Source organism: Salmo trutta, chromosome 17, assembly GCF_901001165.1.
Source record: "Salmo trutta chromosome 17, fSalTru1.1, whole genome shotgun sequence".
NCBI classification, from domain to species: Eukaryota; Metazoa; Chordata; class Actinopteri; order Salmoniformes; family Salmonidae; genus Salmo; species Salmo trutta.
In genome coordinates, this window is record NC_042973.1 from 59,017,331 (window position 1) to 59,031,745 (window position 14,415).

General features: G+C 40.3%; 1 protein-coding gene across 1 annotated transcript in view; it reads left to right on the top strand.

The window, feature by feature from the left end:
• Positions 1–14,415, top strand: part of LOC115151399 (zinc finger protein 135-like) — a 33,793-nt gene that overhangs the window by 16,357 nt on the left and 3,021 nt on the right. The window contains exon 2 of the mRNA XM_029695305.1: positions 11,591–11,644. Within this exon, the coding sequence (XP_029551165.1) occupies positions 11,591–11,644 (54 nt within the window). The remainder of the gene's footprint in view (positions 1–11,590; positions 11,645–14,415) is intronic.

The following is a 14,415-nucleotide window of genomic DNA, read 5'->3' on the forward strand; positions in this document are numbered from 1 at the left end:
CTGTGCCCACGAAAACTGTTTTCCCAGCATAACATAAGGAGCCACTAAATGATACGTAGTTCGAGTGCATTTCAGAATACAAAAAAGAACTGTCGGACAGCAAGATCCCGTATTTAATTTGAAGTTCATCACATGACAAGCGTAACGTTATGACTATAACTATTGTTCCCTTTCAGTCGGTCAACTTCAGTACAACATACTATTGGAAAAGATAATCATTCCCCATTCCGACCCAAACGGACACTAAATGAAGCGGCCCCTGGCAGACCACCCAGATCTGACCCCGCAATTTGCGTCAGTTTTGCCAATTTATTCATTGTCTTTGTTTGAAACACTCCTGTCAATGTTGAGTAAGGACGCACACCTTATTACGCATATAGAAGTAGGACTAGTCTACCTGGCCTGTGTGCAAATGTAGGCCTATAAATGTGCCCAGTTGGGGATGTCTGATAGTATTTCTGATTGTCTTAATGCACCACCACTAATGAGCTGTGGAGCTTCTCAAAGCTAATTTTTCTTCACCCCAAACAGCAAGTAAACAAAGTCTAATCAAAATCAATTGCAAATGACAATAGTTCCTCAAAGTATTTTCGTTAAATATTTCCAGCAGCAATATTTCCACCTTTCGATAACCACTCAGCATAAAAGGGAAAAATGTAATGCTTTGATCCAGTGGAAATGTCATAAAATACCTGATTACTTCTTATTCTTTGCACAAATAGCCTACAGCTGTGTCTGTCCAGAACTCACTGGAGCAGGAAACTGAGGGCCCAGAATATTTGATACAATGTTGCAAGCTGCTATCTGAGTTTTGCTGACCCAGTTGATACAATGTTTCAAGTTTGTTTTAGACAGGCCATGTGCAGCCAATGTGATTTCTATGATATTTATTTTTATCAGGATATTTTCTACCTGCAGAATGCAATGTTTTTATTTGTTGGCTTTATGTAGGCTATTTTTTTACATAGTTGGCAATGGCAATAAAAGTTACTTTTAGATTTGTAAAATTTTCTTTTAGATTTAGATAGAATGTAGATTAATCACAGACAATAATTTTGAGATACTATTATAAATTAAATGAAACTGTTCCACGAAAATGTGCATATGAAAATCATAACTGGCACACAGATTGGTAGAAATGGTCAGATAAATTGGCACTCAAACTGGAAAAGGTTGCCGATTGCTGGTGTAGTCAATTACTGAAAATTTCAGGAGCAGAACGGCAGAATTTACGAAGTCCAGCAGCAGAGGGGGAAGGGGGGCTCCCTCTAGTCAGGTTATGTTGACGACTGGCTCCCTCTAGTCATTTGTGTGTCTTATTTATTTAATCAAACAGCGTGCTTAAAGCATCAGACAAGTTCAGTACATATAGTTGATTGTATAAAAACACATGGGGTGATTGGTAGAAAGAACAGATGACTCTTGGTTGACCAAGATGTATTTTAGTTGGGGACAGCACTAGAACATGACTTTGGGGCTCCCGAGTAGCACAGCGGACACTGCATCTCAGTGCTTGAGGCGTCACTACAGACACCCTGGTTCAAATCTAGGCTGTATCACAACCGGCCGTGATTGGGAGTCCCATAGGCCGGCGCACAATTGGCCCAGCGTTGTCCGGGGTAGGCAGTCATTGTAAATAAGAATTTGTTCTTAACTGACTTGCCTAGTTAAATAAAGTTTACATTTAAATACATTTAAAAAATAGAGTTTCCTGACAATCCATTTTTTACAAATCCGGCAAGGCACCAATTTTGAGAAGGGTTTAAAACAAAGGTTTCAAACCAATTCATGAATGTAATTGAATCTAGGTATGTCTTGCCTTTAATGTAATGGCATGAAAAACAATTGGCTGAATATTATACAATGACTTATCAACAGCTCTAATAATTTGCCTCCACAGGAAATCTACACTGGCAGTTATAGAATATACGATATATCCTAGAAACCTGGTTAAACTATCATTATGACATCATGGATGAATTCTAGAATATACTATATATCCTAGAAACCTGGTTAAACTATCATTATGACATCATGGATGAATTCTAGAATACACTATATATCCTTGAAACCTGGTTAAACTATCATTATGACATCATGGATGAATTCTAGAATACACTATATAGCCTAGAAACCTGGTTAAACTATCACTATGACATCATGGATGAATTCTAGAATATACTATATATCCTAGAAACCTGGTTAAACTATCATTATGACATCCTGGATGAATACATTTGAGTGGTTACACTCCTCCTTCCCCCATCCCTCAGCTGTTTACCAAACCAAGCCTCTGGGCAGCCATTTTGTTACTGTTGAATAAACCCACACAACCCAGCAATCTGCAGTTCATACAATAACAAAGCTGTCATTCCACCACTGTTTTGGTTATAAGATGTTGATGTGGTTGGAGAAATGTAACTACTCTCAAATTCATAGACAGACCTATGGATGCAAGGACTGACCATCCATGATATCAACATTATAGTTTTAACTATGTTGAGGCTATACAGTGTTGGTTTACATTTCTAAACATTGGAGTAAAAAAAAGCTTATTTGGGGTTCTGATGGGGTAAACAGTTGAACTAAGCTCATGAGGCATGTGTTATATTCTTCAACAATCAATGGCTATAAATTATTAATTTAAAAGTCACAATATGGATGTAGCTATTGCATATTTCCCCTTTAACACCACACATCAGTTCAACAACTGCAGAGTTTGTGCCTCTGTTTTTAAGACAGTACTTACTAGTGTTAATCAGGGAACGGTTTCTCAAAACCATCTTATTGCTAAGTTCACCGTTAGAACCATTGGACGCCTTAAGATGCGTTTGGGAAACCGGGTCCAGATATCCAGTTTCCTCCTCTTCTTCCTCCTCCTTTTTCGATGTGATCTCCTCCTCTTCCTCTTTCACTCCATAAACTGCATCCTCCTCTTTCTCTTCCTCCTCTCCTTTTACTGTAACGTCCTCCTCCTCTTTCACTCTGAACGCGTCTTTTTCTTCTTTCACAGTAACGGCCTCACCCTCTACTTCTTGTTTTACTGTAACATCCTCCTCCTCTTTCACTCTGAATGCGTCTTTTTCTTCTTTCACAGTAATGGCCTCACCCTCTACTTCTTGTTTTACTGTGATGTTCTCTTCTTTAACAGGAGAGTAGCTTAGTGAACTCATGGTCGGGGATGTTAGCTAGCTAGGCTAATGCTAAGTTAACCAACCCGCTAGCTGACCAATAACAACAACACCGTAAATATGAAATTAAATCGGAGGACTAACTAGACGACAGTAGTGGGTTTAAAACACTGTGGCTAATATACACTAAAGCGTCTAAAGAGCTTTATTGGTTCGGCTATTTTGTCTAGCAAGCTACCGAGGTGGGTGACGAACTGTTGTTGCTGTTGAAAGAAGAGTTCCGTCCACTAGATTATACGTCACACCAACAGCATTACCTTAAATTCCCAGACCGCCATCTGCTGACTGGAGTGGGTAACGCAGTTGAGTAAAATGTACATTTTATTTTCAGACAAAAAGTTAAAGTGTAGGAAGCATGAGTTTTTACTCACCAGTGTAACAACACAGTGTGGTTAAAGACTTAGTAAGCTAGTTGTAGTCACGATCTGGTTCCCTATAAGTACAAACAGTTATGTTTTTGCATTATTACAAATGTATTAACTTATTTCGGGAAATCTTCTAAACTACCCACAATGCACTATTTCCCAACGTCATATGTATTATCAACTCTATGCTACCGAGTTTGTATGCCAGTGTAACGGTGTAATGAAGTTACATAAAAAAAAATGTATTTAACCTTTATTTAAACATGTCACAGTATCTAACGAAGGTGGCGCCCCTCCTCGGTCGGGCGGCGCTCGCCGGCCTATTAGCTGCCACCGATCGTTGTTTCTGTGTCTTTTGGTTTTGTCTGTCTATCCCGCACCTGTTTTGTGTTTGTCATTCGTGGGGGGTTATTTAGTGTGTATTTTCAGTTGGGGTTCTCGTGCGGGATTGTTTATTGTTACTCAGGACAGTTGTGATTGTATCCTGTTAGTATCCATTATATTGCCGGGCTGCGCCCCGTGCGCTGTTTTTTTTCAGTGCGCTTATTTTGGGTGTTTTCCCCTGGCGGACTTCGCCACGCGCCCTGTGCCCTACGGCTATTGCATTTTTCTATTATTATTAAAACACAGTTGCTCCGGCCCTCTGTCTCCTGCTCCTGATTCCACATCTCCACTGGTCCTAGACAACCGTGACAAAACAGGCAAGCCAGCTAAGGACAAATTCTTATTTACAATGACGGCCAAACCCTAACCCAGACGATGCTGGGCTACTGTGCGTTGCCCTATGGGACTCCCAATCCCGGCCTGTTATGATACAGCCTAGTTTTGAACCAGGCTCTGTAGTGACGCCTCTAGCACTGAGATGCAGGGCCTTAGACTGCTGCTCGTGTGTTTACATTACATTCAGTGATAAAGGTGTGGGATTCTGGGTAATCCACAGCAGATTTATGGAGAATTTGGAAATTGAGTGGTCCTGGGATAGAAATGTATAAAGTTGACATTAGATCATAAAATCCACCTTTTACATCATAAATTAGCAATTTATATTTTAGTAATTTAATTAATTATTAACTTAAACAAATAAGCCTCTCTTTATATGTTATTTGCCGAATCTCAGGTTTCCATGTGGGTTTTATGCAGAAGTTCCCTCTTTCAAGTTGGTAGCAAACTGGAAAATGCATCTTCTATAGGAGAGCTATTTATATCCTGATCATTCATCCTCACTGCATCTTCTATAGGAGTGCTATTTATATCCTGATCATTCATCCACACTGCATCTTCTATAGGAGTGCTATATATATCCTGATCATTCATCCACACTGCATCTTCTATAGGAGTGCTATTTATAACCTGATCATTCATCCACACTGCATCTTCTATAGGAGTGCTATTTATATCCTGTCACTACTGATCATTCATCCACACTGCATCTTCTTTAGGAGTGCTATTTATATCCTGATCACTCATCCCCACTGCATCTTCTTTAGGAGTGCTATTTATATCCTGATCATTCATCCACACTGCATCTTCTATAGGAGTGCTATTTATATCCTGATCATTCATCCACACTGCATCTTCTTTAGGAGTGCTATTTATATCCTGATCATTCATCCACACTGCATCTTCTATAGGAGTGCTATTTATATCCTGATCATTCATCCACACTGCATCTTCTATAGGAGTGCTATTTATATCCTGATCATTCATCCACACTGCATCTTCTATAGGAGTGCTATTTATATCCTGATCATTCATCCACACTGCATCTTCTATAGGAGTGCTATTTATATCCTGATCATTCATCCTCACTGCATCTTCTTTAGGAGTGCTATTTATATCCTGATCATTCATCCACACTGCATCTTCTATAGGAGTGCTATTTATATCCTGATCATTCATCCACACTGCATCTTCTATAGGAGTGCTATTTATATCCTGATCATTCATCCACACTGCATCTTCTTTAGGAGTGCTATTTATATCCTGATCATTCATCCACACTGCATCTTCTTTAGGAGTGCTATTTATATCCTGATCATTCATCCACACTGCATCTTCTATAGGAGTGCTATTTATATCCTGATCATTCATCCACACTGCATCTTCTACAGGAGTGCTATTTATATCCTGATCATTCATCCACACTGCATCTTCTATAGGAGTGCTATTTATATCCTGATCATTCATCCACACTGCATCTTCTATAGGAGTGCTATTTATATCCTGATCATTCATCCACACTGCATCTTCTATAGGAGTGCTATTTATATCCTGATCATTCATCCACACTGCATCTTCTATAGGAGTGCTATTTATATCCTGATCATTCATCCTCACTGCATCTTCTATAGGAGTGCTATTTATATCCTGATCATTCATCCACACTGCATCTTCTTTAGGAGTGCTATTTATATCCTGATCATTCATCCTCACTGCATCTTCTATAGGAGTGCTATTTATTTCCTGATCATTCATCCACACTGCATCTTCTATAGGAGTGCTATTTATATCCTGATCATTCATCCACACTGCATCTTCTTTAGGAGTGCTATTTATATCCTGATCATTCATCCACACTGCATCTTCTATAGGAGTGCTATTTATATCCTGACCCTTCATCCACACTGTGTGTCTCATCAATGCAGGTAATTTATGACATGTATAAAGTATGTGTTTTATAAACTCATGAACACCAGCCAGTTTATCAGCCCGGTTCTGTTAGTTTAGGTGGATTATACGTCTTCACCACCAGAGGGGGACGTTGAGTAATATTCCAGGTTAATTTGTTATATTTTGATACTAAAATGGATGACAGTTTATTCTGATGTTGTATTTATTTTATTATAGTACATTAGGAATTAGTAGGAATTGTTAAATCCACCATGCGATCACAAAAACTTTGATCGACATTTCAACAACAAAAAAGTTAGTATATTATACGGCAGATTTGTGGAGAATTACTATCGGAGTGCTATTTATAACCCGTCACTACTGATCATTCATCCATACTGTGTGTGTCCCATCATTGCAGCTTTGGAAATAAATGAACTATCCATCCATTGCTCATTCCTGTGTTGACTCACAGACTTGAGGGACCAGGAAGGTCACACTAGGTTGATATCTAGCTCAAGCTTGCAAACGTTAACCACACCTTTCCATGTACTGTGTGATTGGGTTATCTAGAGGGAACCCGTTAGCACGGTAGGCTCTGGTGCCTTCTTGCTGTGGGCTCAAATCGACAGAGGAAATCAACCTGCTTGCTCCTTTTTGTTTTGACAACTTTTCATTAGGGATGTTATGTTTGATACCGGAGCTACGAGGCCTGCGTCCAAATCGCTAAGCAGTAAACTTCAAAGCAGTTTACCGACGCCTGTATCACTTTATCAGCAGCACGTCATCAATGGCGTCTGAAGCTTCATTTCATCAAACAACCACCTAATTGGTTTGGTATTGGGCTTGTTCGACACTGCAGGCGACTGCCAACTGACTGATCTACAAATCACCTTACATCATAAATAACTGCTCATTATTATTTATAAATTAGTCAACCAGTCACCATTTACCCACAATGCAGCATGGATTTTATGCTCTCGAGCACGGCCAGTGGTTTAGTAGATGACATAAAGGCTACGGTGTGGGACGTCATCTATAATAATGACATAAAGGCTATGCTGCTACGGTGTGGGATGTCATCTATAATAATGACATAAAGGCTATGCTGCTACGGTGTGGGATGCCATCTATAATAATGACATAAAGGCTATGCTGCTACGGTGTGGGATGTCATCTATAATAATGACATAAAGGCTATGCTGCTACGGTGTGGGACGTCATCTATAATAATGACATAAAGGCTATGCTGCTACGGTGTGGGACATCATCTATAATAATGACATAAAGGCTATGCTGCTACGGTGTGGGACGTCATCTATAATAATGACATAAAGGCTATGCTGCTACGGTGTGGGACGTCATCTATAATAATGACATAAAGGCTATGCTGCTACGGTGTGGGACGTCATCTATAATAATGACATAAAGGCTATGCTGCTACGGTGTGGGACGTCATCTATAATAATGACATAAAGGCTATGCTGCTACGGTGTGGGACGTCATCTATAATAATGACATAAAGGCTATGCTGCTACGGTGTGGGACGTCATCTATAATGATGACATAAAGGCTATGGTGCTACGGTGTGGGATGTCATCTATAATAATGACATAAAGGCTATGCTGCTACGCTGCTACGGTGTGGGATGTCATCTATAATAATGACATAAAGGCTATGCTGCTACGGTGTGGGATGTCATCTATAATAATGACATAAAGGCTATGCTGCTACGGTGTGGGACGTCATCTATAATAATGACATAAAGGCTATGCTGCTACGGTGTGGGACGCCATCTATAATAATGACATAAAGGCTACGCTGCTACGGTGTGGGACGTCATCTATAATAATGACATAAAGGCTATGCTGCTACGGTGTGGGATGTCATCTATAATAATGACATAAAGGCTACGCTGCTACGGTGTGGGATGTCATCTATAATAATGACATAAAGGCTATGCTGCTACGGTGTGGGATGTCATCTATAATAATGACATAAAGGCTATGCTGCTACGGTGTGGGACGCCATCTATAATAATGACATAAAGGCTACGCTGCTACGGTGTGGGATGTCATCTATAATAATGACATAAAGGCTATGCTGCTACGGTGTGGGATGTCATCTATAATAATGTGGCTGTTATAAATTTATTTTAAATAGCGTTAGACATGCTTCTAAAAGGGGGTTTCTCCCTGTGAACCTGCCAATGTACCTGAATGTCAATTAACTTGTGGGCGGTGGTCGTGATGACGGCCTATTGGATGACGTCGTCCATCGGGATTCCCCCCAAAAAGAAGATGCTCTGGATTGATCACTAGAGTCAGATGTGAAGGAGGAGGTTGATCATCAGGAGTCAGACGTGAAGGAGGAGGTTGATCATCAGGAGTCAGATGTGAAGGAGGAGGTTGATCATCAGGAGTCAGATGTGAAGGAGGTTGATCATCAGGAGTCAGATGTGAAGGAGGAGGTTGATCATCAGGAGTCAGATGTGAAGGCGGAGGTTGATCATCAGGAGTCAGATGTGAAGGAGGAGGTTGATCATCAGGAGTCAGATGTGAAGGAGTAGGTTGATCATCAGGAGTCAGATGTGAAGGAGGAGGTTGATCATCAGGAGTCAGATGTGAAGGAGGAGGTTGATCATCAGGAGTCAGATGTGAAGGAGGAGGTTGATCATCAGGAGTCAGATGTGAAGTAGGAGGTTGATCATCAGTGAACCTCTAGGATTGTGGTTGGGCTGGCGTTTACACTTCCAGCTTGGTCATATATTTTGATACATTGAATGTTGATATTGTGAACCTATGTTATATATTGGTACCTCCTGTTTCAGGAAGTGATGTCACTAAGTACTGCTCCTATATATACAGTGCAGTCGGAAAGTATTCAGACCCCTTCACTTTTTCCACATTTTGTTACGTTATTCTAAAATAGATTAAATCAATATTTTACCCTCAATCTACACACAATACCCCATAGTGACATCACAATACCCCACAATGACATCACAATACCCCATAATGACATCACAATACCCCATAATGACATCACAATACCCCATAGTGACATCACAATACCCCATAATGACATCACAATACCCCATAATGACATCACAATACCCCATAATGACATCACAATACCCCATAATGACAAAGCAAAAACAGGTTTTTATAAATGTTTCAAATGTAACAAAAACAACAAGTGAAATATCACATTTACATACAGTACCAGTCAAAAGTTTGGACACACCTACTCATTCAAGGGTTTTTATTTTTACTATTTTCTACATTGTAGAATAATAATGAAGACATCAAAACTATGAAATAAAGCATATGGAATCATGTAGTAGCCAAAAAATGGTTAAACAAATCAAAAGATATTTCACCCTTTGCTTTGATGACAGCTTTGCACACTCTGGCATTCTCTTAACCAGCTTCATGAAGTAGTCACCTGGAATTAATTTCAATTAACAGGTGTGCCTAGTGAAATGTTAATTTGTGGAATTTTTTTCCTTCTTAATGCGTTTGAGCCAATCAGTTGTGTTGTGAGAAGGTATGGGTGGCTCTCATGAGGATTGCCACAGGGAAGGAAGACCCAGAGTTACCTCTGCTGCAGAAGATACATTAACTGCACCTCAGATTGTAGCCCAAATAAATGCTTCACAGAGTTCAAGTAACAGACACATCTCAACATCAACTGTTCAGAGACTGCGTGAATCAGCCCTTCATGGTTGAATTGCTGCATGCAAAAACACTATTTAGAAAAGCTTTGTTATTAAAGAACAAGAAAGACGGCACACTGTCTACAAATAATTTGCTTTCCTTTCAAAAAACAGGACATTTCTAAGTGACCCCAAACTTTTGAACGGTAATATACATCTACATGATGTATTCTTACACCATGTAGGAGCAGTATAGACCTAGTCTGTTCACTATATACATCTACATGATGTATTGTTACACCATGTAGGAGCAGTATAGACCTAGTCTGTTCACTATATACATCTACATGATGTATTGTTACACCATGTAGGAGCAGTATAGACCTAGTCTGTTCATTATATACATCTACATGATGTATTCTTACACCATGTGGGAGCAGTATAGACCTAGTCTGTTCATTATATACATCTACATGATGTATTGTTACACCATGTAGCAGCAGTATAGACCTAGTCTGTTCATTATATACATCTACATAATGTATTGTTACACCATGTAGGAGCAGTATAGACCTAGTCTGTTCATTATATACATCTACATGATGTATTGTTACACCATGTAGGAGCAGTATAGACCTAGTCTGTTCACTATATACATCTACATGATGTATTGTTACACCATGTAGGAGCAGTATAGACCTAGTCTGTTCATTATATACATCTACATGATGTATTCTTACACCATGTGGGAGCAGTATAGACCTAGTCTGTTCATTATATACATCTACATGATGTATTGTTACACCATGTAGCAGCAGTATAGACCTAGTCTGTTCATTATATACATCTACATGATGTATTGTTACACCATGTAGGAGCAGTATAGACCTAGTCTGTTCATTATATACATCTACATGATGTATTGTTACACCATGTAGCAGCAGTATAGACCTAGTCTGTTCATTATATACATCTACATGATGTATTGTTACACCATGTAGGAGCAGTATAGACCTACAGTAGCTGGCTACTTATTTATATGTTGTTTGACTGAATGAAACTGCCTTAAAAGTGCTGTAGTAAACATTTTTTTTCTCACTAATCAATCATCACATTCCTGTCTTTGTATGTCTCAATATAAAAGTATTATTTAGTTAAATCCATTTAAAATAATCTTTGTCTGAAAATAAAATGTGATCCTCAACTTCGTTTCCCTCCAGTCAGCAGACGGCGATGTGCGTCTTTCAGGCGATGCTGCAGCGTGACGTATAATCTAGTGGACGGTTCTTCATAAACAGCTCGTCAACCACCTCGGTAGCTTGCTAGCCAACATAGCCGAAAGATTCAAGCTATTTAGACGCTTTCGGTCTATATTACCTACTGTGTTTTAGACACACTTCTGTCGTATCTACTTGTTAACCTATTTAATTTAATATTACGTTATTGTTTATTAGTCAGCTATAGTAGCTGGCTGGTTAAGTTAGCATTAGCCTAGTCGCTAATGATAGCTAGCTAGCTAACATCCCCGAACATGAGCTCCCTAAACTACTCCCCTCCTGTTAAAGAAGAGGAGGTCTGCTGGACGGAGAAAGAAGCTCTGGGGCTGAACATTGTCGTGAAAGAGGAGAAGGAAGAGGAGGATGTTACAGTAAAACAAGAAGTAGAGGGTGAGGATGTTACATTGAAAGATGAAGAGAAAGACGTTTCAGTTAAACAAGAGGAAGAAGAGGATGATGCTGTTTTTGGAGTGAAGAAGGAAGGAGAGATTACTGTCACATTGGAAGGTGAAGAGGAGGAGACAGGAGATCTGATTAACACCAGTAAGTACCGCCTTCAATTAGTTTTTAACTTTGCACGGAGGGCCCTGGGATGATGACTGATATGTCTAGAATCAGACGACGTAGAGAACAAGCTACCCCTTGTTTTCTCCGTTCCGTTTCCAAAAAGTGACTTAACATACACTACCGTTCAAACATTTGGGGTCACTTAGACATTTCCTTGTTTTTGAAAGAAAGCATTTTTTGTTGTCCATTAAAATATCATCAAATTGATCATAAATACAGTGTAGACATTGTAAATGACTATTGTAGCTGGAAATGGCTGATCTTTAATGGAATATCTACATAGGTGTACAGAGGCCCGTTATCAGCAACCATCACTCCTGTATTCCAATGGCACGTTGTGTTAGCTAATCCAAATTTATCATTTTAAAAGGCTAATTGATCATTAGAAAACCCTTTTGCAATTATGTTAGCACAGCTGAAAACGGTTGTGCTGATTTGAAGAAGCAATAAAACTGGTCTTATTTAGACTAGTTGAGTATCTGGAGCATCAGCATTTGTGGGTTCGATTACAGGCTCAAAATGGCCAGAAACAAAACTTTCTTCTGGAACTCGTCAGTCTATTCTTGTTCTGAGAAATGAAGGTTATTCCATGCGAGAAATTGCCAAGAAACTGAAGATCTCGTACAACGCTGTGTACTACTCCCTTCACAGAACAGCACAAACTATCTCTAACCAGAATAGAAAGAGGAGTGGGAGGCCCCGGTGCACAACTGAGCATGAGGACAAGTACATCAGAGTGTCTAGTTTGAGAAACAGACGCCTCACAAGTCCTCAACTGGCAGCTTCATTAAATAGTACCCGTAAAACACCAGTCTCAACGTCAACAGTGAAGAGGCGACTCCAGGATGCTGGCCTTCTAGGCAGAGTTGCAAAGAATAAGCCATATCTCAGACTGGCCTATAAAAATAAAAGATTAAGATGGAAAAAAGAACAGACACTGGACAGATGACTTCTGCCTAGAAGGCCAGTATCCCGGAGTGTTTTGCTGGTACTATTTAATGAAGCTGCCAGTTGAGGACTTGTGAGGCGTCTGTATCAGCAGGTTGTGTTCCTCTGACAGGTTGTGTTCCTATATCAGACCACACTAGCACCAGTGTTCCTAAATCAGACCACACTAGCACCAGTGTTCCTATATCAGACCACACTAGCACCAGTGTTCCTAAATCAGACCACACTAGCACCAGTGTTCCTATATCAGACCACACTAGCACCAGTGTTCCTATATCAGACCACACTAGCACCAGTGTTCCTATATCAGACCACACTAGCACCAGTGTTCCTATATCAGACCACACTAGCACCAGTGTTCCTATATCAGACCACACTAGCACCAGTGTTCCTATATCAGACCACACCAGTGTTCCTATATCAGACCACACTAGCACCAGTGTTCCTATATCAGACCACACTAGCACCAGTGTTCCTATATCAGACCACACTAGCACCAGTGTTCCTATATCAGACCACACTAGCACCAGTGTTCCTATATCAGACCACACCAGTGTTCCTATATCAGACCACACTAGCACCAGTGTTCCTATATCAGACCACACTAGCACCAGTGTTCCTATATCAGACCACACTAGCACCAGTGTTCCTAAATCAGACCACACTAGCACCAGTGTTCCTTTATCAGACCACACTAGCACCAGTGTTCCTTTATCAGACCACACTAGCACCAGTGTTCCTATATCAGACCACACTAGCACCAGTGTTCCTATATCAGACCACACTAGCACCAGTGTTCCTATATCAGACCACACTAGCACCAGTGTTCCTATATCAGACCACACCAGTGTTCCTATATCAGACCACACTAGCACCAGTGTTCCTATATCAGACCACACTAGCACCAGTGTTCCTATATCAGACCACACTAGCACCAGTGTTCCTATATCAGACCACACTAACACCAGTGTTCCTATATCAGACCACACCAGTGTTCTTATATCAGACCACGCTAGCACCAGTGTTCCTATATCAGACCACACTAGCACCAGTGTTCCTATATCAGACCACACTAGCACCAGTGTTCCTATATCAGACCACACCAGTGTTCCTATATCAGACCACACCAGTGTTCCTATATCAGACCACACTAGCACCAGTGTTTCTATATCAGACCATACTAGCACCAGTGTTCCTATATCAGACCACACTAGCACCAGTGTTCCTATATCAGACCACACTAGCACTAGTGTTCTTATATCAGACCACACTAGAACCAGTGTTCTTATATCAGACCACACTAGAACCAGTGTTCCTATATCAGACCACACTAGCACTAGTGTTCTTATATCAGACCACACTAGAACCAGTGTTCTTTTATCAGACCACACTAGAACCAGTGTTCCTATATCAGACCACACTAGCACTAGTGTTCTTATATCAGACCACACTAGAACCAGTGTTCTTATATCAGACCACACTAGCACCAGTGTTCCTATATCAGACCACACTAGCACCAGTGTTCCTATATCAGACCACACTAGCACCAGTGTTCCTATATCAGACCACACCAGTGTTCCTATATCAGACCACACTAGCACCAGTGTTCCTATATCAGACCACACTAGCACCAGTGTTCCTAAATCAGACCACACTAGCACCAGTGTTCCTTTATCAGACCACACTAGCACCAGTGTTCCTATATCAGACCACACTAGCACCAGTGTTCCTATATCAGACCACACTAGCACCAGTGTTCCTATATCAGACCACACTAGCACCAGTGTTCCTATATCAGA